General features: G+C 49.2%; 3 protein-coding genes across 13 annotated transcripts in view; 2 read left to right on the top strand and 1 right to left on the bottom strand.

The window, feature by feature from the left end:
- Positions 1-294: 294 nt before the first annotated feature.
- PRLH (prolactin releasing hormone) lies at positions 295-2,145 on the top strand. The gene is made up of 2 exons (XM_035134529.3): positions 295-1,099; positions 1,896-2,145. Exons 1-2 carry the CDS (start codon positions 802-804, stop codon positions 2,057-2,059), a joined length of 462 nt encoding a protein of 153 aa, XP_034990420.3. The 5' UTR covers positions 295-801; the 3' UTR covers positions 2,060-2,145.
- Positions 2,146-8,788: 6,643 nt separating this feature from the next.
- Positions 8,789-25,114, bottom strand: RAB17 (RAB17, member RAS oncogene family). Of its 5 annotated transcripts, none has more exons than XM_035139501.3 (6): positions 24,939-25,114; positions 19,537-19,714; positions 17,699-17,850; positions 11,538-11,663; positions 10,981-11,074; positions 8,789-9,224 (listed from the first exon to the last, which is right to left on the bottom strand). In XM_035139501.3, exons 2-6 carry the CDS (start codon positions 19,709-19,711, stop codon positions 9,100-9,102), a joined length of 672 nt encoding a protein of 223 aa, XP_034995392.1. In that variant the 5' UTR covers positions 19,712-19,714; positions 24,939-25,114; the 3' UTR covers positions 8,789-9,099. The 5 variants fall into 5 exon arrangements, with proteins under 5 accessions (XP_034995392.1, XP_034995401.1, XP_088519068.1 ...); XM_035139510.3 differs by having other exon boundaries at positions 10,981-11,091; positions 24,939-25,112; XM_088662942.1 differs by lacking the exon at positions 24,939-25,114 and adding an exon at positions 24,810-24,832.
- PCBP3 (poly(rC) binding protein 3) overlaps positions 19,711-26,851 on the top strand; it is a 91,942-nt gene continuing 84,801 nt past the window's right edge. For all 7 annotated transcript variants that reach the window (XM_088662785.1, XM_088662836.1, XM_088662749.1 and 4 more), the window contains exon 1: positions 19,711-19,841. The gene's annotated coding sequence lies outside the window, so the exon portion shown is untranslated. The remainder of the gene's footprint in view (positions 19,842-26,851) is intronic.

The raw sequence follows: 26,851 nt of genomic DNA, 5'->3' as shown, positions 1-26,851 counted from the left end.
GAGGCATTTGTCTCCATGTTGTGTGTGTGTAACTCTCTTCTTCTGCTGAGCCTTCCCACCTAACAACTTGAGAGCTTTTGGTCCTTATAGGACCAAGTAAATCATTTACTTAATTTCATTTTATCGTACTTACACTCCAAAGAGCTCCAGGCAGAGGCAGGGACTGGCTCAAGATAAGCTTTGCCTGAGAGGGATTTGAACCTAGGGCTTCCCACTTTAAACATATGTGATGGACTGGGGTGTGTTGAGTCGATTTCAGCTTCTGCTGGAGAAGTGGCAGACTTCTGGGGGATACCTTTTTTGAGAGGTGGGGGGGAGAGAAGAGAGAGAGAGAGAGAGAGAGAGAGAGAGAGAGAGAGAGAGAGAGAGAGAGAGAGAGAGAGCATATTCTTCCTGGATGTCTCAATCAGGTATTGTCTCAATCAGACATGTATAAATAGACAAGGATATTCATTTTCATTCACATTCTTTTTCCCCCACCCCACCCCTGTCTCTGTCTGTCTCTCAAACAGAGGATCTAGGCATAAAAAAGCACCAAATCATGGGGGAAGTAGGAAACTTCTTTTAAAACAATACTCTACATGAGCAGAGTTCATCAGAGACCCAGACTGCATGAGGAATGCTACTCAAATTCAAGCTCAGGGATGGTGAGGGACTGAGGACAAGCTGCTCATGAAGACTCGAGGACGGGACTTGCATGTGCTCACTTTGAGCCTTTGCATGTTCAGGCAAAAACCTGAATACACCTGAATACCCTTCCCTTCCCTTTTCTTTTCACATCCCCCACTAATAGTTCTTGAAATGAAAGTTGCAAACCTGTTTGTGCATGTTGTAGAGTTTTGTGTTGCTGCTGTTGCTCATCCTGAAGTGCCCTTTGGAAGGGCACTTCCCTTGCCTGAAACTGACAGCCCTTTCCCTTGTGACTGCAGTTGGGGCCTGAGCTTCACCAGGTTCCCCTTCCGAGTCACAGAACCTTTGAAGAGGGAAAAGGAGACAGACATGAGGCTCTTCATCATCTGCCTCTTGGGCTTGCTGATGGACTGCCTGCTGCTGCCAGACACCGAATGCCGAATCCTTGAGCGATCCATGGAAGTCAGAAGTAAGTTCTTGGGGACTGTACGGGGTAGAAGATAAAACTCTTTAAAGCAGCTGTGCTGAAGAGACCCTTTCTGAGGAAGCCGTTGATCACTGCAGCACTGGGAAATGGCCAGTGTCCCCTGCAGTGAATTAAGGGACATGGCAGCCACTGATAACTGGATGAACAGCTGGACCCAAGTGAAGGGTGTGCAGCACAGTCATCAAACCAGATGAAGTGGAAGGTGAACTTTCATAAAGGAGTTCAGCTCAGGATAGGGTTTGCTGGTCTGTAACATGCACTTGTGATGAGTCTTGAGGGACCTTGGGAGAGCCTACAGAAGGTAGAGGGAACCTTTTGGCCATCCAACTAGAGGTGGAACATTTTTGGAAGTTTCGAAGCCAGGGGAGAAAAACAGCCCCCCTTCCTGGGTGTCCCCCCCCCAAGGAAAAGGGTAAATTATTGGTTGGTTTTTTCTCATAGCATTCTGTATGCATTGAAAGTTACTTTGCTGGATGGTGTCCTTCCTTGTGTGCTTCTCTTTCACTCCTTTATTCCTGCCGCTGCTACTCCTAGCACACAATCCGCAGGCGTATTGGGCAGGTGTGAAATTAGACAGGTAGAAAAAATGCCATCAGCTCAACAAGGGTAGTCTTGCAAAAAAGCTTTGCAAGTGCTGAAAAGCTCGCATTGCCTCCCCACAAACAAGTGTGCCAGTGCTTTAGAATACGGCGGAGCAATGCCAGGTATTCCGGTGCTGGAGTGGGAAGAACTTTTCTTTTTCCTAGGCTCTCAATACCACCTGGGCTTTGCCTTCCAGATCCAGACATTGATCCTTCCTGGTACACGGGGCGAGGGATCCGACCTGTGGGACGGTTTGGCAGAAGGAGAGCAGCTGGAGAGAAGGCCCAGAAAAGTGACCACCGGCCCCAGCAAGCCTGCTTCCCCATAGGAGACAGCGATGAGCAGCTGCAATATGAATGATGCCTCAGAAGTGAAAGATCGCCCGTCCCGAGAAGAAAGAACACACACACACAAACATCGCAATCTCTCCGGAGGCCAAATAAAAAATGTTGGACTTTTTGCTGTGTTTCTTTTATGCCTCATGCCAGAGGAGTAGAGTTCAAGAGCAGGGATGGGCTGAAGAATTTTCTTAGACTATATCTCTCTACACCCTCACATTGTATTCCTTTTACTGTCAATTCCCTTTCAGATTTCTTGCCCCAGTAAAGGCTGTTCCTTTTGTGAATGACTTTAATGTGTTGCAGAACAACTATCCTTAAACTCCACTCCAAAGCACCCATTTGTTGATGATACAAGTTTTTATTTCATTTACTTGTTTTTATAGCACCAGAGGTGTACATTCTTGGGACTAATAGAGTTAATAGAGTAAGGGATGGGGAAGGAGAGTCAGTTGTATATAAGGAATTAATATGCATTTCTTTTAAATACATACAGACTTTGACCAATTAAGTCCCCCACCCCCACCCCAGCCAATATCAACTTCATCCTGACCTTGTTGTTTAGTCGTTTAGTCGTGTCCAACTCTTCGTGACCCCATGGACCACAACACGCCAGGCACTCCTGTCTTCCACTGCCTCCCGCAGTTTGGTCAAACTCATGTTTGTAGCTTCGAGAACACTGTCCAACCATCTCGTCCTCTGTCGTCCCCTTCTCCTAGTGCCCTCCATCTTTCCCAACATCAAGGTCTTTTCCAAGGATTCTTCTCTTCTCATGAGGTGGCCAAAGTATTGGAGCCTCAGCTTCACGATCTGTCCTTCCAGGGAGCACTCAGGGCTGATTTCCTTCAGAATGGATAGGTTTGATCTTCTTGCAGTCCATGGGACTCTCAAGAGTCTCCTCCAGCACCATAATTCAAAAGCATCAATTCTTCGGCGATCAGCCTTCTTTATGGTCCAGCTCTCACTTCCATACATCACTACTGGGAAAACCATGGCTTTAACTATACGGACCTTTGTAGGCAAGGTGATGTCTCTGCTTTTTAAGATGCTTTCTAGGTTTGTCATTGCTTTTCTCCCAAGAAGCAGGCGTCTTTTAATTTCGTGACTGCTGTCACCATCTGCAGTGATCAAGGAGCCCAAGAAAGTAAAATCTCTCACTGCCTCCATTTCTTCCCCTTCTATTTGCCAGGAGGTGATGGGACCAGGGGCCATGATCTTGGTTTTTTTGATGTTGAGCTTCAGACCATATTTTGCACTCTCCTCTTTCACCCTCATTAAAAGGTTCTTTAATTCCTCCTCGCTTTCTGCCATCAAGGTTGTTTCATCTGCATACCCGAGGTTATTGATATTTCTTCCGGCAATCTTAATTCCAGCTTGGGATTCATCTAGTCCAGCCTTTCACATGATGAATTCTGCATATAAGTTAAATAAGCAGGGAGACAATATACAACCTTGTCGTACTCCTTTCCCAATTTTGAACCAATCAATTGTTCCATATCCAGTTCTAACTGTCTAGTCAAGTTTTGTGGGATCAATTTCAATCTGTTACCTCCGAGGATGTGGACAGGCTGCTTAGACGAATGAAACCAACCACCTGTCTCCTTGATCCTTGCCCATCCTGGCTTATAAAAGCTAGCCAGGAAGGGCTGGGTGATGGGCTTCGCGGGTTGGTAAATGCTTCTCTCCATGAGGGAGCCTTCCCAGACCCGCTGAAAGAGGCGGTTATTAAACCGCTTCTTAAAAAACCATCTTTAGATCCGGCCAATATGGCCAACTATCGCCCAGTCTCAAATCTTCCATTCTTGGGCAAGGTGATTGAGTGAGTGGTTGCGGAACAACTCCAGGCACGCCTGGAAGAAGCGGACCATTTGGATCCCTTCCAGTCAGGATTCAGGCCTCATCATGGGACTGAAACTGCCTTGGTCGCACTGGTCGATGATCTCCGGTGGGCTAGGGACAAAGGTAAGAGCTGTTTCCTTGTTCTGCTGGATCTCTCAGCGGCTTTTGACACCATCGACCATAACATCCTTCTGGACCGTCTAGAGGGCTTGGGAGCTGGGGGCACTGTCATGCAGTGGTTCCGTTCCTTCCTCCTGGGCCGTGTTCAGAAAGTGGTGGTGGGGGATGAGTGTTCAGACCCCTGGGCTCTCACTTGTGGGGTGCCCCAGGGTTCTGTCCTCTCCCCCATGCTTTTTAACATCTATATGCAGCCGCTGGGAGAGATCATCAGGGGGTTTGGGCTGGGTGTCCATCAGTATGCTGATGATACCCAGCTCTACCTCTCTTTTAAATCAGAACCAGTGAAGGCGGTGAAGATCCTGTGTGAGTGCTTGGAGGCGGTTGGAGGATGGATGGCGGCTAACAGATTGAGATTGAATCCTGACAAGACAGAAGTACTGTTTGTGGGGGACAGGAGGCGGGCGGGTGTGGAGGACTCTCTGGTCCTGAATGGGGTAACTGTGCCCCTGAAAGACCAGGTGCGCAGCCTGGGAGCCATTTTAGACTCACAGCTGTCCATGGAGGCACAGGTCAACTCCGTGTCCAGGGCAGCTGTTTATCAGCTCCATCTGGTACGCAGGCTGAGTCCCTACCTGCCCACTGACTGTCTCTCCAGAGTGGTGCATGCTCTAGTTATCTCTCGCTTGGACTACTGCAATGCGCTCTACGTGGGGCTACCTTTGAAGGTGACCCGGAAACTACAACTAATCCAGAATGCGGCAGCTAGACTGGTGACTGGGAGCGGCCGCCGAGATCACATAACACCAGTCCTAAAAGACCTACATTGGCTCCCAGTACGTTTCCGAGCACAATTCAAAGTGTTGGTGTTGACCTTTAAAGCCCTAAACGGCCTCGGTCCGGTATACCTGAAGGAGCGTCTCCACCCCCATCGTTCTGCCCGGACACTGAGGTCCAGCTCCGAGGGCCTTCTGGCGGTTCCCTCATTACGAGAAGCCAAGTTACAGGGAACCAGGCAGAGGGCCTTCTCGGTAGTGGCACCCACCCTGTGGAATGCCCTCCCACTAGAGGTCAAAGAGAACAATTACCAGACCTTTAGAAGGCATCTCAAGGCAGCCCTGTTTAGGGAAGCTTTTAATGTTTGATGGATTTCTGTATTTTAGAATTTCTGTTTTTTTGGAAGCCGCCCAGAGTGGCTGGGGGAACCCGGCCAGATGGGCGGGGTATAAATAAATTATTATTATTATTATTATTATTATTATTATTATTATTATTATAACTGTAGCTTCTTGTCCCACATAGAGATTTCTCAGGAGACAAATGAGGTGATCAGGCACTCCCATTTCTTTAAGAACTTGCCATAGTTTGCTGTGGTCGACACAGTCAAAGGCTTTTGCATAGTCAATGAAGCAGAAGTAGACGTTTTTCTGGAACTCTCTAGCTTTCTCCATAATCCAGTGCATGTTTGCTATTTGGTCTCTGGTTCCTCTGCCCCTTCGAAATCCAGCTTGCACTTCTGGGAGTTCTCGGTCCACATACTGCCTAAGCCTGCCTTGTAAAATTTTAAGCATAACCTTCCTAGCGTGTGAAATGAGCGCAATTGTGCGGTAGTTGGAGCATTCTTTGGCACTGCCCTTCTTTGGAATTGGGATGTAGACTGATCTTCTCCAATCCTCTGGCCATTGCTGAGTTTTCCAAACTTGCTGGCATATTGGGTGTAGCACCTTAAAAGCATCATCTTTTAAAATTTTAAATAGTTCAGCTGGAATATCATCACTTCCACTGGCCTTGTTATTAGCAATGCTTTCTAAGGCCCATTTGACTTCACTCTCCAAGATGTCTGGCTCAAGGTCAGCAACCACACTACCTGGGGTGTACGAGACCTCCATATATTTCTGGTATAATTCCTCTGTGTATTCTTGCCACCTCTTCTTGATGTCTTCTGCTTCTGTTAGGTCCTTACCACTTTTGTCCTTTATTATGGTAATCTTTGTACGAAATGTTCCTTTCATATCTCCAATTTTCTTGAACAGATCTCTGGTTTTCCCCATTCTATTGTTTTCCTCTATTTCTTTGCATTGCTCATTTAAGAAGACCCTCTTGTCTCTCCTTGCTATTTTTTTGGAAATCTTCATTCAGTTTCCTGTATCTTTCCCTATCCTTTTCCTTGGGATGGTTTTCGTTGCTGCCTCCTGTATAATGTTCATCCTGACTTTAGCAGGACACCAAATCTATTATATTCCAAATGGAGCATTGAACAGGATATAATTAGAAACAGTTTCCACAAAGCTCCAATTTGCTCACAGAAAGGATGTGTATGGATGTTCAAGGCTCCAGGGGTGTAACAAGGGGGGGTGCGTGGTAAGTGCGGCCCACCCCATGTGCCCCCACTGAGGGGGGTGACAAAATGGTGGGCAGCACTCACCGCGGGGCCTGCAGCGCGCCTGAGCCACGTGTCTCGGGACCCCCAAAGGCTGCACAATGTCTGCTCACTGCCTCCCCCCAGCTGTAGGGCAGCTGAGGCCCCGGCCCCTGCGGTCCATCCCATCCCTAAGGGCACCACACCCCTGTCCCATCCTTCCCTATGGGCACCGTGTGCCCCGTCCCTTGGGTGCCTCTTGCCCCACCCCTGGGTGCACCGCCCCAGGTGCCCAAGAGGTTTCCTCCACCGCTCCAAGGCTCCCCATTTTCAAATTTCATGGAGTCTTCAACACTACCTCTAAAATCAAAAAAGTAGACTGCTGGGCATTGGGGTGGGTGGTACCCTAGCACAGGGTCCCCAAACTAAGGTCCGGAGGCCGGATGCGGCCCAATCGCCTTCTAAATCCGCAGATGGTCCAGGAATCAGCATATTTTTACATGAGTAGAATATGTCCTTTTATTTAAAATGCATCTCTGGGTTATTTGTGGGGCATAGGAATTTGTTCATAATTTTATTCAAAATATAGTCCGGCCCCCCACAAGGTCTGAGGAACAGTCGACCGGCCCCCTGCTGAAAAAGTTTGCTGACCCCTGTTTGCAGAATCATCTCCTAACTCAAGAACCCAACACTACGTGCAAACACTCAGGTTTAGTGGGCTGTTGGACAGGAACTCCGATCGTGGAGGTTTAATCTTGACAAATCATGGCAGCACGCGTTCTTCCCACCCATCAAGTTGCTGCTGTACCGAGAAAGCCTGTCCACAAAGCTGAGAGAAGATAACCCCACCCCCAAAGCCACATCTCTGTAATGCAAGTCAGACTGACATCCTTACCTGGGATTAAGTTTACTACTCACCAACACTGAAGAGAACTATCCACAAGCTTGACAAATTAGAATAGAACCATAGAACTGTAGAATTTGAAGGGACTCCAGGGCCATCTCTAGGCCCGGGTCCGGTGGCGCAGGGCGCCAGGCCACCAGGGGCACCGCTGCACCCGCTGCGAGGCACGGCGGAGGCTGCCCCAGGTGCGCCTCTCAGCTGTTCAGCGGCTTCAGGCCGCTCTCCAGAGGCGTGTGGGCCTGGGGCCGCCTCCGCTGCGCACAGGGGCGTCGCAACAGGGGGCGGGTAGCGCCCCTGGCCCAGGGCCAGCCCTACGGCCAGGCTGGGTTGTGTAGGGCTCTGGCCCTCCAGGCGGCAGCCACGCTGCACACTGTGCCCACCCGCCCGCTGCGCTGGGAAATGGGGCGGGGCGGGGGCGCCAGAGGGATCTGTTGCACCACGGTGCCAGGGTGCCAGGTATGCTTAAGATGGCCCTGAGGGACTCCAAGGGTGACAGATAGCCATCCAACCTTTGCTTAAAAACCTCCAAGGAAGGAGAGCCCATCACCTCTCATGAAAGTCTGTTTCACTGTCAAACAGCTCTTACTGTCAGAATGTTCTTCCTGATTTAGTCAGACTCTCCTTTCTTATAGCAAAGACACTGGTTCAGGTCCTCCCCTCCAGAGCAGGAGAAAACAAGCTTGATCCATCTTCCCTTTAGATATTGGAAGATAACCATCTTATCTCTTGCGTACCCAGGCATCTCCCATAAATAATGAGGCATGTTGTATATGGGTGAAATCAGGCCACACCTTTATTGACTACAGGTGTAAGAGGTTTGGCATTGGCACTGGGTAGAACCCCACCCCTTCTAGTCCATCTGCTGGTAGGACTTGCACCTGGGGGCCCCCATCAGGGCATCTGGACAGAAGCATCTGCCCTGGATCCCTTTAACAGGATGTGTCATTTTCTGTAGGGGCAGGCAGAGGCAACAACCTCTCCTCCAACCAAGACTACGCCTATCCAATGCCAAAACTGCCACTCAAGCAAATGCTCACTGCCAAACTGCTCACATCTGAAGCCAAGACCTTAAGCCTCCCACCTACAAGTCATTTCACACTCCCATCCTGTTGGAATAAGGCCTCTCAGTTGAAAGTGATACCAGGGCACCAAATCGCCCAGCTGCCCAGCAGCAGCACCTTGTGTTTTATGGCTCGATTCCCTTTCTTTCTTCCTTGCCGTGTTCATGCCTGCTGGCTCAGGGGTCTTGTCCATCTGATCACGCCAACACTGCCTCTCCAGTAGCTTAGATCCAAGCAGCAATCCTTTGAGATGTAAACAAGTTTAGAGTGATGTGTGTTGGGGCAAACCATCCTAATTTGACATATATGCTCAAGGGATGTGAACTGGCAGTGGCTGACCAGGACTGTGACTCTGGGCCACTTCCCTTGTGCCACCGTGGGAAGGAAGCAGGTGGCTAAACAGGATAGACTGTTACTTGGGTCTGATCTGGCAGGCATCTTCTCATATTCTTATGAAATGGCACAATGCTATTTTTTCCTCTTCTGTTTATTCTCTTTATTACATTTGGATACCAAAGAAAAGCTATAATATTGAAAGCTTTCACAAATAATTTGGAAGTGTGTATTGTTTTTAGGATGTTAGCCACTCTGAGCCCGGCCTCGGCCGGGGAGGGCGGGATACAAATAAAATTTATTATTATTATTAAAACTTTTAAATGTCTTCTCACAGTGAAAAGGAATGAGGTAGGCACATAAAACAGAGGAAACCCTCTGGCTCGGAGGAGGAGGCTTCCGTTTTTTATTGCAGCAGCAGCAACCCCAGCCACACGGAACAACTCATCTCAGATTGCTTGGCAGCATCTCATTTGGGGAAAACTTGTTTCTTGCAGATCAACATGTGATTTCTTCCATTGTGTTGATTGAAACGCATTTTCCTTCTGTTGTTCTTGTTTTAACAATTCATGAGCTTTGTGAGGAAGGGAGAAATGGTTATTTTTCTGTGAAATACAAGATTGACAGCCTTAATTAAAAGTGCAAGTTTTTACTTATCTGCTTGCGGTACATGGAATAACAATGGTCCATGTGCAGCTGTTTCCTCCACCACATCACCAGTGGGTGAGTCTGAACCTGTTTCTGGGTTTCAGAAAGAGTAATGTGAAGTCTGTGACCCTTGAAGGTCAAACAGTGACCTTCAGGTGCCTCCTGCCCTTTAAAGGCTGGAAGAGGCAGCTAGAATGGTCATGGAGTTGATGGCCAATTAATAGATCACTTGCCCAGTTTGCAAGACACAGTAAACCATAGTTAAGAACAACTCTTGGCTTCCATAGGTGGCCTTTTGGGAGAGAAACAAACCCGGTAGATGGCATGAGAGGCCAGACTACTGCATTTCCCAACAAGGCAGCAGGAGGAGGAGGAGGAGGAGGAGGACCTGAGAGGATGGGAGTGCCTGCAATTTCAGCCATGTGCATCAGCATGCTGCTCAACCACCTAAAACGAACTGGGTGATTGTTTTGCAAACATGGCTATTATTCTGGAACAATGATGTTAAACGGTGTGGACACAGAATGTGGCTTTTCTCATCTATGCAAGAGTCATTTTACAGCCTCCAGCTCCGCCTGCTACAATTGTTTCTTACCACTCTTATATGTTGAAGAGAAAGCAGGTGATATGCTTTGATGGCTGAAGCAGACATAAGATTAAATGAGAACGTGGAACAATTTCTACAGTTGTGCTCTCAGATCACTTTTAGACACAATCTGTCTTGCATGCCAGCAAACTGAGCACGGGCTCAAGGCCTTTAGTCTTTCCCTCATCCAGCCAGAAGCAGCAACAGGAACCAAGGATGGAAGAGCCAAGGCTGAATGCCATTCTCAACTACACAACTTTCAGAAGACATCGGAAGGCAGCCCTGTATTGGGAAGGGTTTTTTTATGTTTGACATTTTATTACGTTCCCACCCTGCACTCAGTTCTCACCTGTCAGCCGGCAACAGTGACCACACCCCAGGAAATGGCTCCAACAGGAGAGCTAAACCAGGTGAGGGCAGCCAATAGGTCTCAAACCCTTATTGAGTTAGGGACTTGTTTATCCCCTGCATGCGAAGACAGGCTCTGGTGGATTGAGAGGATGAGACCAAGAGGGGTTCTAATGGTCAAGAGGGTAGTTTCTGCACATTCTGTAGAGGGAAGTGAGGGGTAGACGAGACCTGTCAACCTGGGAAGGTAGCCAATCCAGGAGAAGGAAAACTCCAGCCTTAAACCTCTGCTGCCTTGTGGGATATCTTCAGGAGAAGAAAAGGCTAAAGAGCAAACCCTACACAAATTCAGACTGGAGTCACTAAGATGGATGGGTGGTGCCTTGTACGCCTCCTTCAACATCTTGCTCTGCTTTCCTTTGGACCCCATCAGCGAGGCCAAGACAGGGGTCTTGTCATCTGCGCAGCCCAGGACCTCTAGACACACGGCCCAAACTTGTGCCCCAGGAGGTCACTTCAGTGCTGCTAACACAGCAGTTTTGACAACACCCCCCAAGATGCACACCATTGTCTCTTGAGACATATGAATGCCAACAACAAAACAAGTTTAGTACTTGAAAATGAAATAGATTTTACATTGGGTATTCTATCTTGAGAGAAGCATAAGAGCATAAATCAGAAGCGTAGGCAAAATGTTGAGAGACAGAGAGCACCTTCTGTTAAATGCTAACTGTGTAAATTAACTTACCCAGAGACACGAAGAGTTCTGCCACTTGGTAATTAGATTTTGCAGATGTTTCCATGTACTGCAGGTTCTTTGTCTGTGCAAAATCCTTTGCCTCCTGGAGAAACAACGTATCTATGATTTCAGGGAAGTAGACTTAACTATACAGATACATAGATTCATATATAATCCTATAACACACCCTCTACACAACTCAAGGTGGGTTTCTTATTTATTTGTTGTTGTTGTTTTGCCTTCTTGAATTAAGCAAGAGTGGTGATTTATGTGTTTATTATTAGAAGGCACGAATTTGACCTGGAGAGCCAAATGCATCCCACCAACCATCTCTGATTCCTGCATTGCAGTGGGTTGGACTAGATGATCCTTGTGACCCTTCCAACTTTACAATTCTACAATTCTGTGATGGGCTGTCACATACATGATAAACTCCAAAACAGCTATGTGAGATTTAGTGTTTTGGCAGAGGAATGTGTATAGATGTATGAGAGGGAGACGGGGAGGGGAGTGAGAAGGCCTGCATTTGTAAAAGTCATTGGCCTAAATACAAGAATAACTTCTACCTGTAATGTGACCTCCCGTTCAGCAGAAAGGTCCAGTTTATTGCCAACCAAAGCTATAATTATTTCATCAGGAAGGAATTCCTTCTCCAGTTCTGTCAGCCACACTTTTGCTTTCTCCAAACTTTCCTGAAAAGACAACTTATATGGAAATAACTGATATACAAGCTGTCACGGTGGCCGGAGTGGACTACTTCAGAGTAACGACGCCACGCAGCTCTGCATTTTATTCTTTTATTGGTGCTGCGTATTTACAGTGCTCAAGTCATTGCTATTTACACGGAGTGATGTGGTCAGTCGGTTTCAGAACCTCCTAATGGCTTTTGGCGCGTCTTTCTCCAACACAAAAGCTTTGGCAGACCCATCCTCTTGCCCCTCCTCTTCCTGCGTAATTCTGGAGTTGGGGGGATGGGTCTTCCCCCCTTGCTTGCCCCTTCCTGTCCCACCTGGGACCCTGGCTCCTCTACCTTGCCTGAGCCTCGGACACGACTTCCTGCTTCCCCACTGGAATCGGAACTCTCCCTGCTTTCCCCTTTGCTCGGGGACGGGCTTGAACTCAGGAGGGGAGGGACTTCGCGATATCCCCTGTCCCTCACATCCACCCCCCTCCCAAGCTCTCCTTCACCCCTCCCCAGGCCCCCCCCATGTGTCGGTGACGACTGGAAGCCTAAGAACTCAGTGCTCTCCGAGCCCGTTGGTGTGAATACCTCCCCCCAGTCCTGCGAGCCCCCCCCTTCCGCCTGGGCGGACGGGAATCCCAAAAAGTCCGTGGCGTCAGAGCTGGTGGGGGTAAAAACGTTCTGCCAATCTGCTCCTTCCTCTGACTGGGTGGATCTCGGTGACACCCATACCTCATCCTCTGGTTCCTCAAACTCCGCTTCCCAGCGCCATGGTGAGCTGCTCTCCCGTGCCTCCTCCTCCTCCCCCTCCCTTTCCATGTGCCAGGGCTTGGGTCTGTGGGGAAAGAGGGCGTGAAATTCTTCCACCAAGAATTCCTCCTGTATCTGAGTGGCTGGGACCCATTCATTCTGGGACGGTGGAGCATCCTCCCATGCCATGAGGTACTCCAGTCCCCCCACCCCCCACCTTGAATCCAGGATGGCCGTGGCCTCATTGAGTTGCTCCCTGCCTTCCCTCTCCCCCCCTCCCTCGGGGGTTTGTTCGCTGTCTCGGAGCCTGCTGCTTTCCCTGTACGGCGACAGCAGCGATCTATGAAACACTGGATGCACCCTCATGTCCTCTGGCAGTGCCAGCCTGTATGCCACCGGGTTTACCTGTTGCGTGACCGTGAAGGGGCCCAGCCTTTTGGGTGCCAGCTTTTTGCACCTCCCTCTGGTGGGAAGGCCCTCCGAGGACAACCACACCTTGTCCCCCACCCTGATGACCTCCCCTTGTCGCCTGTGGCGATCTGCCCCCTTTTTGTACGCTTCCTTGGCCCTCTCCAAGTGTTCTCTGAGCTGCTGGTGCACCGTCTCCAGTTCCTCTGCCCAATCCTCAGCCTGTGGGCCCTCCTCCTCCTCCTCCCCCTCCCTCTCTGGGAAAGATCTGAGGTCGCGCCCGTAATTGGCCTTAAAGGGCGACACCCCTGTGGAGACGTGCACTGCATTGTTGTAGGCAAATTCTGCTAGTGGCAGGCGATCCACCCAGTCCGTTTGCCTCTGGCTGACGTAGCATCTCAGGTACTGCTGCAGAATGGCGTTGACCCTCTCCACTTGTCCGTTGGTCTGCGGGTGTCTAGCCGTCGACAAGCTGACCTCCACCTGCAGGAGGTTCATGAGCCGCCGCCAGAACCTGGAAACAAATTGGCGGCCACGATCCGAAATAACCCTTAAAGGTAATCCATGCAGTCTGAAAACGTGATCAACAAACAGTTTGGCTGTCTCTTCTGCAGAGACTGCCCTGGCACACGGTATAAAGTGGCACATTTTGGACATGAGGTCCACCACCACCAACACTGCGGTCTTACCCCGGGAAGAAGGCAGATCTGTGATGAAGTCCATGGACAGCACTTCCCACGGCCTGTGTGGCGTGGCTAAGGGCTCCAGCAACCCTGGTGGCGCTGCTCTGACCACCTTTGCCCGCTGGCAGGTGTCACAGCCCCGTACATAGTCTCGAACATCTTCCCTCACCCCTGGCCACCAGAAGTGTCTCATGACTAGGTGAGTGGTCTTGTCCCTTCCAAAATGCCCCGCCGTTGGGTTGTCGTGCATCTGTTTGAGGACCGTACGTCTGAGCTGGGTGGTGGGCAGGTACAGTGCCCCCTTGTAGAAAAGCAGCCCTCTGCGTTCTGCAAAGTCTTTTGCCTGCTCCCTCCCCCCTCTCAGTTCTCTGAAGATGCGGTTGGCAAAGTCATCCGCTGCCGTCAGTGCTGTGAGTTCTGCCTCGCTCACCACTGCTGCTCCGCAGGACCATGCCGACGGGGGGAAAATGTGCCTTGGGGCTGGTGGCTCCTCCTCCTCCATGTACTCTGGCTTGCGGGAGAGGGCATCCGCCCTGACGTTCTGCTCTCCCGGGATGTAGTGTATGGAGAAGTTGAAGTTCGAGAAGAACTCTGCCCACCGTATCTGCCGCTGGTTGAGCACCCTGGCAGTTCTCCAGAACTCCAGGTTCTTGTGGTCTGTGCACACCTGGATGGGGTGCTTGGCGCCCACCAGGAAGTGTCTCCAATGTTTGAACGCAGCGTGGATCGCAAGAAGTTCTTTGTCAAACACGGTGTAGTTGCGCTCGGGCTGTGTCAACTTCCTGGAGAAGAAGGCACAGGGTCTCCACTCCCTGTTGGCGTCCAGTTGCAACAAAATGGCGCCCACAGCTTTCTCAGAAGCATCTGTCTCAATGCGTAGGGGCGCGTCCTGGACCACGTGGAACAGGTTCTGGTCCGAGGCGAACACCCTCTTGAGGCTTTCGAACGCTGCTTGCGCCTCTGGTGTCCACCTGAACTTCTGCTTGCCTCTCAGGCAGTCAGTGATGGGAGCCGTAACGCGAGAGAAGTTCTTGATGAACTTCCTGTAGAAGTTGGCGAAGCCTAGTAGGCGTTGGGCATCTTTGCGCGTCCTGGGGCTGTGCCAGTCCAGGATGGCCTGTACCTTGTCCTTGTCCATCGCTAGCCCCTTGTCTGACAGCTTGTAGCCCAGGAAGTCCACCTCCTTGGTGTGAAACTTGCACTTCTCCAGCTTCACATACAGGTGGTTCTCCTTCAGGCGCTGCAACACTTCCCTGACATCTTTCACATGCTGCACTGGGTCATTGGAATAGATAAGGATGTCATCCAGAAAGACCAGGCAGTTCTTGAAGAGGAGGGACCCCAGGACGTGGTGCATGAAGGCCTGGAAGCAGGCTGAGCCCCCTTGCAACCCGAAGGGCATCACCAGATATTCAAAAGAGCCCAGAGGCGTGAACATCGTGGTCTTCCATTCATCGCCTTCCCGGATCCTGATCAAGTTGTACGCCCCCCTCAGGTCTAGCTTGGTGAAAATCTTGCCCCTGCGTGCTGCTGTCAGGAGATCATCCACTCTGGGCATGGGGAAAGCCACTGGCTCTGTCACCGAATTCAGCCGTCTAAAATCCACCACCAGGCGGCGCTGTTGCGTGTCTTTCTTGTCCACCCAGAAGACCGGGCTGCCCCCTGCTGCCTTGCTTTCTCTGATGAACCCCCGCTTGAGGTTCTTGTCGATGAAAGCGCGCAGATCCTCCAGTTCCTGGTCTGACATGGCGTACAGCTTGGCTGGGGGTATAGTTGCCCCTGGCACCAGGTTGATCTGGCAGTCAAAAGGCCTGTGTGGGGGTAGGTGGTCGGACTCCGCTTCGCTGAAGACCTCCTGCAGGTCCCAGTACGGCTTGGGTATCGCCTCACCCCCTTTGACGTGCATGGTGGCCACCGTGGCTATCGGAGGCCCCTCCCCTGGTTGGTGCTGCATGCAATGTTCCAGGCAAAAGTCCGATCCAAAAGTGATGCATCTCTGGTGCCAACTGATGGAGGGGTCGTGGCGCGCCAGCCAGCTCATGCCCAAGACGATGGGGGGGTCTGAGATGGTGGTGACGTTGAATGCCAGTGTCTCTGAGTGCCTTCCCACCGTCATTCTCATGGGGGGGGTTTGATGAGTGATGGCCCCCCCCAGCAGCTCTCTGCCGTCAATGGTTGCCACGTGAAGGGGAAAATCCAGCTGCAGAAGCTGGATCTGGTGCTCTTCTGCAAAGTTTCTCGAGAAGAAGTTGGCTGAGGCACCACTGTCAATTAAGGCAAGGACTGTCAGGGGATAGCCATTTGGGAGCGTTAGCGTGACTTCTAGAACCACTCCTGCTCTGGGAGGGGTGGGCTGGCTCTGCTCCTCTCTGTGCGGGTGGGTGGGCTGGGGCTGTTGTCTGCTGACTGTGCCTGGCTGCTGCCCCTTGTCTCCTGCAGCCAGGCTTTCCCGTTTCCCTGCTGTGGTGCTGCGTCAGTGGGGGAGGGCACCACCGTTCCCGCCCTTCCTTGCCACTCCCTGCGATGTGGGCAGTCTCTGACGAGATGCTGGGGGGAGTTGCAGAGAAAGCAATTCCCGCCCTTTCCCTCCTTGCGTCTTGGCGCCGCTGGGGTTTGAAAAGCCCGCGCGCGCGCGCTATCAATCTGCATGGGTTCCTGGTCCTGGCTGGCCCCAGGCGTGGCTTGAAAGGGTTGTTGGGGGAGTGGTTTCTCCTGCGACCGTGGGAACCAAGCCCGCTTTGCGCGCGTTGCTTGTTTGTCGCTCCACCGGGATTCCTGTCTCACCCCCACCGCCAGAGCCGCTTTGCTCAGCTGATCCATATCACTGGGCTTTGGACCTCTCGAGAGCTCATCCTTCACCTCCTCATGCAACCCCAAGTAGAACGCCGCTTGCATTGGGGGGGACCCCAGTTCCCACCCCAATCTGTGCACCAGCATGGTGAATTTCGCCCAATACGCGCGAACTGTCATATTTCCTTGGCGTAAATTATGAAGTTCCTCCTTAGTCTGGTCCATATGACTATCGGACGAATACATCGTTTTCAAACCTTCTAGAAATAGTTTGACATTCTTCATGCAAGGATTCCTTGTTGCAATTAACGGTCTTAGCCACTCCCTGGCTGCCCCGGTAAGGTGCTCCACAATAAACGCTACTCTGTGCTCATCATCAGGGAACTCATCGTGGTGCAGCTCAAGAGCATACACAATCTCAGTCTCAAAGCCTTGAAATTCCTTCGGGTCTCCATTGAACTTGCTAACTAGGGTCCCAGCTCTCCTTCCTGGCAGCACTTGGACTTGGGGTGCCCCTCCCGCCTTGTTTTTCTCTGCATCCAGCTTGTTTTGGAGGTCTACCGCCACCGCCCTTAATTGCTGCTCTTTTTCCTGAAGCTCTCTCACCTGTTCCGCAAGTTGTAGCCGGTCGTCCTGGACCTTCTTAGTCTCCTCTTTAGCTGCCTTCAATTCTCCCTGCGCCTGCAGCGACAGCTGCTGCAGTTCTAGCTGGGCTTGCTCCGCGATCTGCCGCCACTTCTCCGCCTCTGACACGCTCATCCCGGCAACTCCAAAGTAGCCCAAAAATGATTAGGAGGTTGCTGTCACGGTGGCCGGAGTGGACTACTTCAGAGTAACGACGCCACGCAGCTCTGCATTTTATTCTTTTATTGGTGCTGCGTATTTACAGTGCTCAAGTCATTGCTATTTACACGGAGTGATGTGGTCAGTCGGTTTCAGAACCTCCTAATGGCTTTTGGCGCGTCTTTCTCCAACACAAAAGCTTTGGCAGACCCATCCTCTTGCCCCTCCTCTTCCTGCGTAATTCTGGAGTTGGGGGGATGGGTCTTCCCCCCTTGCTTGCCCCTTCCTGTCCCACCTGGGACCCTGGCTCCTCTACCTTGCCTGAGCCTCGGACACGACTTCCTGCTTCCCCACTGGAATCGGAACTCTCCCTGCTTTCCCCTTTGCTCGGGGACGGGCTTGAACTCAGGAGGGGAGGGACTTCGCGATATCCCCTGTCCCTCACACAAGCAAAAATGGAGCTATAATTTCTTAAGAGAAATTAGGTTCTGTATTAGTGTGTGAAATGTGTCATGTGCAACCAAACAAATTAAAAAATATGCCAAAAATTATGCCAAATTACACGTTCCTAAATGGTGAAATGGGAAAAGGGAAGGGAAGGGAAGGCCTACCCAGAGCATTCCTGCCTTACCTTCCTCGTTATATCATAAACCAGAACAGCAGCATTAGCCCCTCTGTAATAGAGATGGCAGACACTATGGTACTTCTCTTGGCCTGCAGTGTCCCAGATCTCAAGCTTAATTGTGGTGTTATCCAAACTTAGAACCTGCGTGAAGAAGGAACCTGAAAGCAAAAGAGAAATGAATCGCTTTCCAGTGGAAGCTGCAGACACAAGGGAGATTAGATTTTTGTTAACTAGATGGCCTTACTGGTTACGCTCATCCTCATGCTTACACCTTGTGCTAATGGGCCACTTCGCAGATAATGGTAAACCAAACCATGGCTTTGCACAAATGCACAAGTGTGAGGGCTCTGAGAAAGGAGATCACAGCTGCTGTGTTCCTCCCCTGGTCCTCCCGCTGCTGAACTGCCATGAGCAAAGTCTTGCTTGGCTTGAGATGTTGTCTGAGCCCAGACTCTTGGCTTCTTCTGCTCCAGACAAACCGTGCAGAGTAAACATAAGAAGACCCCTTGGTTACTAGACCAGTTATTGTTTGGCTGGAGTGAGACAAGCTGCAAGCCCAGGGTTGAATGACATGGCTTAATGGCGGCAGCACAGCAGGAGAGATATGAGAAAAAACCATAGACTTGAACATTGTTTTCCATTGATGTACGTATGGCTGAAGCAGTTCTCATCCTGAAAGAGGCAATCCCTGTGCTCTCGCTCTCACTGATAGCATTATGATTTTATTTATAACTTCTATGTATTTGCAGTTCTATCAACTTCCAGACTCACAAAGCAGCTTCAGTAATGTTCTATATTAATCTTTTTCTACTCAAAAGTCAAAATATGGAACTTTGGTGTGCAAGTTCAGACATGTAAGATTCTGCACCTGCCCAGGCATTGCTTTCTTTTAAAATAACCAAGTGTGCCATGCTTGTTGGGGAGCCTTCCTGGTGCCTGCCAGGTGCAGAGGGCTACAGTTCTCGCCAGCCCTGTCCACTGGCCAATTGTCAGGGATGATGGGAACTGCATGTAGTCCATCCGGAGGGCACAAGGTTGGGGAAGCCATCCCTGTTAAAAATGAAGTGGGAATATACTGTGCATCCATTCAGATTACGGGTGACTTTAATTGTACAACATGGTGTCTGTCGCCTGCATTCCCAAGGTGCACAAGAGTGCAGAAATCAATTTTCATATCAGTATGTATATCAAGCCATCATATAGCTGAGAACCAAAGTCACTATCATGTTGCCCTTCCCAATGAATGAGTCTGTTCAGTGCTTCTGGCGCTGCTGTTTCCCATTCCTGCACTTTACCAAGTCTCCTTCCTAGTTGGTTGCTGCCTTGCACATAGAATGCCAGAATTGTGAAGTTGGAAGTGACTGTGCTTCTTTAACCCTGGACTACTCTGAAAGCCTGTGAACTCTGCCACAATCACTTCCACGTCCACTTCATTTCCTAGCAGTTGGCTGATAAATACTGGGAAGGGCAACTCTGGGCCCCTCTCATGATGCTGTGCAGGGAGGGGGCCCACGTGGTCCCACTTTCAAAATCGCTTGCGTCTACAAATATACAGACACACCAAGAGGTTCTTCCGTGTCGTCTGGCCATGTTTTTCACCTCCTCGGCCGCTGCACTTCAGCAGCCTGGTGGTGGGGGTAGTGGGTAGATGTCAATTAGCCATGCCCCCCCCCTAATCACATGATGGTGTTGAAGTTGTGCACTGCGTTGCTTTTATCACTGGGTGTCACTCTGTCACTACAGTTGCAAGAAAAGAGATAGCGCTCCATCCCTCTAGGGTGTTCTGTGCATGGTTGCCATGGAGACAATATTTCATAATGAAAATCGCTTCACCCTTCACTTACAGCCCACAGTGGGCAGGGAGTCCCGGAAGTCCTTCTTCACATAGCGATAGGCTAGGCTTGACTTTCCTACAGCCGTGCTGCCCAGAAGAACTACTTTGAAAATGTAAGACTCTTTTGGGCAGGGGACATAAAGGCAAGGAGTGGGCTCCTTGTTCTGCACCCTTCTCTGAGCCATGTCCTGGAGAGAAAAAGGGAAAGAAAAGGGAATGATTTGGCAGCAATAGAGGCTCTGGAACTGAGAGAAAGAGGAGGGGAAGCCTCACAAGTATGCTGCAGCAAATGGAACAAGTTACAGGTAGTTACAGGTAGGTAGCCGTGTTGGTCTGGCGTAGTCAAAACAAAACAAAACAAAAAATTCTTCCAGTAGCACCTTAGAGACCAACTATGTTTGTCATTGGTATGCACACTTCTTCAGATACACTGAAACAGAAGTCTCCAGACCCTTATATATAGTGTGAAGGTGGGGAGGGGTATTCTCAGGAGGGTGGTGGGAATGGGTGTGACTGATAGGTGTGGAAACTCGTTGATGACTGTTAACGACTGCAATTTGTCTTACAGGAAAAAGCAAGGGTTACAGGTAGGTAAGGGTGGCGCTGTGGGTTAAACCACAGAGCCTAGGGCTTGCAGATCAGAAGGTCAGTGGTTCGAATCCCCACGACGGGGTGAGCCCCCGTCGCTCAGTCCCAGCTCCTGCCAACCTAGCAGTTTGAAAGCACGTCAAAGTGCAAGTAGATAAATAGGTACCGCTCCGGCGGGAAGGTAAACAGCGTTTCCGTGTGCTGCTCTGGTTCGCCAGAAGCGGCTTAGTTATGCTGGCCACATGACCCAGAAGCTGTATGCTGGCTCCCTTGGCCATTAATGTGAGATGAGCGCCGCAACCCCAGAGTCGGTCATGACTGGACCTAATGGTCAGGGGTCCCTTTACCTTTTTACAGGTAGGTAGCAGTGTTGCATGGCCACTGGTCCCATCACCTCCTGGCAAATAGAAGGGGAAGAAATGGAGGCAGTGAGAGATTTTACTTTTGGGGCTCCATGATCACTGCAGATGGTGACAGCAGTCACGAAATTAAAAGACGCCTGCTTCTTGGGAGAAAAGCAATGACAAACCTAGACAGCATCTTAAAAAGCAGAGACATCACCTTGCCTACAAAGGTCCGTATAGTTCAAGCTATGGTTTTCCCAGTAGTGATGTATGGAAGTGAGAGCTGGACCATAAAGAAGGCTGATCACCGAAGAATTGATGCTTTTGAATTATGGTGCTGGAGGAGACTCTTGAGAGTTCCATGGACTGCAAGAAGATCAAACCTATCCATTCTTAAGGAAATCAGCCCTGAGTGCTCCCTGGAAGGACAGACTACGGTAAGTTTGTCTGTCATTGGTATGAGCTTTCGTGTGTATCTGAAGAAGTGTGCATGCACATGAAAGCTCATACCAATGACAAACTTAGTTGGTCTCTAAGGTGCTACTGGAAGGAATATTTTTATTTTGTTTCATAAATGGAACACTTTGCTGTTGGATAATGACATTTCTCAACCGTTGCACCAAGTAGTTCCTTCCATGTGATTTTTTGACTCTGAAGAATGCATTATCAAAAACATGGAGTTTTTTATATTCCACAATTAAATTTTCCACATGTGGGCACACATTACACCTCTTTGTTCTGAGAGGCACCATGAGGATGGAGTAAAGAAAAGGCCTATTCATGCAACCGATGACATTAAGTATCTCCTGGTCAAATAACATAATAATCCAAAGTATGGCGCTACTTTTAAAATGCCATGTAAACTACGATTTCCTTAAATACATTTTAATCTTACTTTTTGATCAATATGATTTTCTTCCTGGAGTTCATGCCCAGTTTCCTTGCCTCTCATGCCTACTTGGCTGAATAAACCACCACACACACACACACACACACACACACACACACACACACACACCACACCGGTTATGTTCCTGCTTGGTTTGGGGACTCTTTCATTGAGCGTCTATTTACTTGCCTGTTCAAAGCACTTAGATAGTGTCAGCTGCTAAAGTAAGTGTTATCAAGTTGAGGGGTTGCTAGTGTCCTTGTACCTCCACTGCTAAAGAAGTGTGACCTCGGATGAGCCCAGAGCATCAGTGCCACCATCTCACCCGCTTGCCTTGCCTTGCTGTCCTTGTGGAAGAAAATGCCTCTGACCTGGACAGAGTGAAGCATCTCCTGAGGAAGCTGAGAGACTTGAGTGGGGACCCAGGGACTAGAGAATGGGTTGGGGAGGGGGAATGTCCACAGATCACGGGGCAAGAATAGAAGAAGCAGAAAACTGAAATGGCGCTGAAAAGCTGCTGAATCTCAGATGGTGGCAGCTGCTACTGAAGGGGAATCACATTTTTCTGGGATATGACACTTATTCCCAGATGCTGCAGATAACAGCACAGTCCCCCCTTTTTTTCTTCTTAGGTGGCTGAGTAAAGATGACAATAAGGTTGCTCCCATATTCTGGTCTCTGTCTTCAGCTTCAGCTAATTCACCTGAAGGATCACTTTTCTCACATAGGCCCACTCACTGCTTCAGACTGCAGAAACAGTCCCTTTTCAAGGGCCACATAATGTTAATTTCACACTTGAAAGTAATAGAAGCCGTTTACCTTCCCGCCACAGCAGTACCTATTATCTTATGAGGAACAGCTTAGGGAGCTGGGTATGTTTAGCCTGGAGAAGAGAAGGTTAAGGGGTGATATGATAGCCATGTTCAAATATATAAAAGGATGTCATATAGAAGAGGGTGAAAGGTTGTTTTCTGCTGCTCCAGAGAAGTGGACACGGAGCAATGGATTCAAGCTACAGTACAAGAAAGAAGATTCCACCTAAACATTAGGAAGAACTTCCTGACAGTAAGAGCTGTTCGACAGTGGAATTTGCTGCCAAGGAGTGTGCTGGAGTCTCCTTATTTGGAGGTCTTTAAGCAGAGGCTTGACAGCCATCTTTTAGCAATGCTTTGATGGTGTTCCCTGCTTGGCAGGGGGTTGGACTGGGTGGCCCTTGTGGTCTCTTCCAACTCTATGATTCTATGATCTACTCGCACTGGCGTGCTTTCGAACTGCTTGGTTGGTAGGAGCTGGGACACAGCAACGGGAGCTCACCCTGTCACGGGGATTCGAACCGCCGACCTTCCAATCGGCAAGCCCAAGAGGCTCAGTAGATTAGACCACAGCGCTACCTACGTCCCTTTTTAATGCACCTGAACCCCTCAGGGGTGGAGGTTGAACTTGGCCACCTCCACTCCACTTCAGCAGTTGGACACATGCCTTTACAGGATGGTGCAGAAGAGATAAAAGGTCAATTTTATCATACAAAGTACTTTGGGGGGGGGGAGAAATTGTTGTTCAACAGAAATCTCCATTCCGAATGCTTCAGAGGGTCACTTCTCCTGGAGCTTAAGGTAGCCTCTAAGTTTCTAACATAGCAATACTTACTAAGATGTAATCTTGCTGAAATTTGAGTTTGGAGAGTAGCAGGTCCAGCACCAGCACGTGGCCCCCCAGGGACCCAGGAGGGCCTAACCCCCACGGTTCCTCCAAGCAGCTATTTTAATTTCCTCAATGCTCAGAGTGGCACTATGCTGTGGGAAATTAAAATAACAGCTCCCCGATATGACTGGTGTGCTGTTGTCCCTGCCAGGTGACTGAGGAGGGGGTCCCTCAGAGAATGAACAACTTCCATCCTGCTAGGATGTGCACATCATAGGGAGCTCATCATTCTCTTTCCATTGAGATGAAGCAATCATTCCTTCTCTTCCTGCCCACATATTCACACATTTCTTAGAAACATTCTGCAAATATAATTCCTGGGATCTTTGCGTGGTCCACACAACTCAGCAGTGGAAAATCAAGAGGTTGAGCCAAAAAAGTGGAGGCTATTGCTGCAGGTCCGAGGTGAAAAGACTGGCAGTGAAATAGACGTCTTGGGGCTGAGGAAATCCACCCAGTCCGAAGGCAAGGAGAGCCTTGCTGGATGAAACCAGGGCCCAGCCATGTGCCAGCGTCAGTCCTCTCTCATCCAGCTCCTAAGAGGAAGGACCACCAAGTCTACTTTTCTGCTGGGTCTTCCCCTTCCAGCAACCCCCTCAGCTACAACTGAGAAGAGAGGAGCTAGCCTGGAAGCAGGAGGGAGGGGAAGGCCTGGAGAACATGACCCAAGAAGCAGCTGCAGTCTGGGACACCTCAGGGGCATCCCAGCACTGGAGGAGGAGAGTATCAGGAGCAAAGCAAGGGAGTAATGAGAGGTAGCTCTGGGCCCATTGCATGGAGGTGGCTGGGGAAGCCTGGGAGGAGCACAACCTGTTGCACTGCCAGGATTGCAACCCTGCACAAGCCACACAACTTGCCAATGTGCAATAATGACAGGGGAGTGGGACGCATTATTTATCCTAGGCTAACCTTGGGCCAATCCCCAAAGTGGTAAAGTGGTCCTATTTAGTAATAATACTGCTTAGCACTTATTACATGTTTGAAGCATATTTCTTGTTACAAGCTTTAGAAAGAAGCGTGGTAGCCTTGCCTCCCATATTGCAAACAGGAAGTTGGTTAACTGAGTTCAGGTCAGAGGGGAGATTTAAGCAAGAACTTCCTGAACTGTAGCTGAGAGGGCTGTCCAGTGGGATCCTTGCACAACAAAAAAAACCCAAAAAAGTTTTGTGATAAAGTGACAGGAAAATGCACAATAAAGTGCAAGACACTTCCTTGATGCCATGTCCTCTAACCTCCCCACAATAAATGCAAATGAATGCTCAGTACACAGCCAACATCATCTAATCTCCCTGCAAACAAATCAGGATGAATTCTCAATGAACAGGTTACCAGGAAGGGTGCTCAGTCTTTAGCTGTTTGATCGTATGGCTATTTATTTGCTCAGAAGGAAATGTTATTGAATTCAGTGGATCGGCAGTCCTTAGGAGTGCTACCCCAGATACTAATCGCCAGTTGAGATTTGTAGTTTGGAGCACCTTTGATTGCGGAAATGCTGTCCATGTAGTAGTAGAATAACTATTTCTAATGTCTTTAATGGCAAAGCTAAGGCCTGACAGAAATTATCCACACTGGAAGCAAATAAGTCCTCTTGCAAATTCACCGTGCAAGTCCAGATGGAGCCTGATTATCCCTTGTATATTCCTGCTACTTTTCTAAATGATACAAGACCCATTTTATGTGAAGACTAATCTAACCAGTTTCTCTTTTAGCTGAACATTCACCCACCTCTCATCCAGGCTGTCCATATCAAAGCAAACAAACCTTTCTGGTAGCTGCATGTCACAAGTTATATATTAGCAAGTCCTGTTCCTCTCATAGGTCACTGAGTAACCGTTTTGCTGAGTTTCTTCTACTACTAAGCATCTTGGTGCTTCTCTCTCAAGAGCTTACCTTTCCAAATGTTCCTGCCGTGTTTTCTCCTTTTCAAGATTTCTGCTCATTTATGTGGGGGTGCTGAGATGGGAGAATGGGCAGCCTCGGCAGTGGCACAACAAAAGCAAGACTTCTCCAGTCAGGGAAGGGCTCTGGCAACTTTCCCAACCGCCTACTGCTTTTATCAGCAAGCTGACCCAGAGTTTAAGGTCCACTGATTTCCCTCTTGGACAATCACATTCAGAATTGTGCTGTAAAGAATGCAGAGCCATAAAACCTGATGATCCAGGTGAGTTGCAGTTGGCAGGGGCTGTTTCTCACAGGGTGGAGCCCTGCGCAACTCAGTGAACCTCAAGGCAAAACCACTGCCTGATACCTGTTCCTAGCCATTTCCCACAACTGATTTATAGACCACCTCCTGTTTGGGTTTTCCTTAAAAAAAAAAACTTCAAATGCTAGAAAGCCAGGGGATTAACCAATTTATTTATTTGTTAATTTATTTTAAAAACAAAGAGAGTACCCTCATCATATTCATCACAACTTGATGTTATGGGTCTTTGCACTGACGTTGAAAGGGAGTTGATCCCAGACCCTAAAAGGCTTCCATGTGTTGTTGATTAAGCCTAGCTTTGTCTGCCCCTTACCATTCAAGACCAGAGCGCCTTTTATCTAGCTCCTCGCCTCTGATCTTACCTGGTCTACAGCCAGCCATTCACCCCATGGCCTCCTCCTCCTCCTTGCCCTTCCCTGCAGCACATGAATCATTTTTGCTGTATGCTGAAAATCTTATGTTAGGAGCAACTTTCTGCAACCGTGTCAGTCCACTGAGTGACAAAGAGTCTTGTGGCATCTTCAGAAATAACGAATGTTATGGTGTAAGTTGTGATGACCCCACTGTAAGACTCCACAAGACCCTTCGTTCATTAGGAACCAGGTTTTGCTGAAACTTTCACCCATCTAGTTTGTTCTAAAAGTCTTCAAGAAAACTTTTGATAATGCACATCAGATAGAAAAAAGGCAAGAAAGGACATTCTGACTAAACATTAGGAAGAGCTTTCTGATGATAACAGCTGTCTGACAGTGGAACAAACTACCTTGGAAAGCGGCAAACCTTCTTCATTGGGGTGGGGTTGTTGTTGTTTTTTTTAAAAAATAAAGGTTGGGTGTCCACCTGTCATAGATGCTTCAGCTGTGATCCCTGTTTTGCAGGGGTGGGACTAGATGACCCTTGGGAGTCCCTTCCAGCTCCCCAGTTCTATGTCCCAGTGAAAGAAAGTGAACATCCAATGGTCACCAGTCTCATGTATTGCATTCTTACGCTGCATTAGCCACTTGTTGCATGAAGAACAGGAAGGAAAATGTAGCACGCATTTCTACAATCCCAGGAGCCAACTCCTAGGGCCTGAGGTCCCTTCGACTCTCCCCAATAAAATATTGGGGGGCCACTCCCTCCAAGTTGATGGGCATTGCCATTCAACTGAGGTGTGTGCATACTGTCATGTGATCAATTATGTGGGGCAGGCCTTACCTGCCCTCCCAATATTTTAGTCAAGTTGCCCCACCCCTGTCTACAATGGTCATTTCCAATCAAATACAAGTTCAAAAGCTAGCTTGAAAAAGCTGCTATCTTTTAGAAACAACAACAGAAAATGCCAAAGAGCAAAAGCTCTGGCAGATTGTTTTCGGATTGCAAAGCAAAGCTCCTCAGCTCAGCCACACTTGGCTTATCACTAATCTTGTTTCTTTCTCGCTGAATGTATGGTTTTCCCAGCCTCCTTCTCCAGAATCTTTTCTGCTGTTAGCATGCAATTTGCAGCCTTGTGTAAAAAAAGCACCTGAAGGTTAAAGGCAAGGATTCTCCGGGTCTTGTTTTGTGTAGTTTCAGTGTGGTTTTCTTTTGTGGTGTCTTATGATCATGTCCTTTTGTGGCT

The sequence above is a fragment of the Zootoca vivipara genome, chromosome 1, assembly GCF_965207765.1.
Source record: "Zootoca vivipara chromosome 1, rZooViv2.hap1.1, whole genome shotgun sequence".
NCBI classification, from domain to species: Eukaryota; Metazoa; Chordata; class Lepidosauria; order Squamata; family Lacertidae; genus Zootoca; species Zootoca vivipara.
Note: the sequence above shows the minus strand (reverse complement) of the source record. Positions and strands in the feature narration are given on the sequence as shown.

Bases quoted from the DNA above. Each gene is read 5' to 3' on its own strand.
- PRLH (XM_035134529.3), top strand. From the start codon at position 802: ATGAAAGTTGCAAACCTGTTTGTGCATGTTGTAGAGTTTTGTGTTGCT. The intron at 1,100-1,895 runs GTAAGTTCTTGG...TTTGCCTTCCAG, and splicing joins GCGATCCATGGAAGTCAGAA to ATCCAGACATTGATCCTTCC.
- RAB17 (XM_035139501.3), bottom strand. From the start codon at position 19,711: ATGGCTCAGAGAAGGGTGCAGAACAAGGAGCCCACTCCTTGCCTTTAT. The intron at 11,075-11,537 runs GTAGAAGTTATT...TTGTTTCTCCAG, and splicing joins AACGGGAGGTCACATTACAG to GAGGCAAAGGATTTTGCACA. The intron at 9,225-10,980 runs GTAAGTTAATTT...TTCCTCACAAAG, and splicing joins AGAACTCTTCGTGTCTCTGG to CTCATGAATTGTTAAAACAA.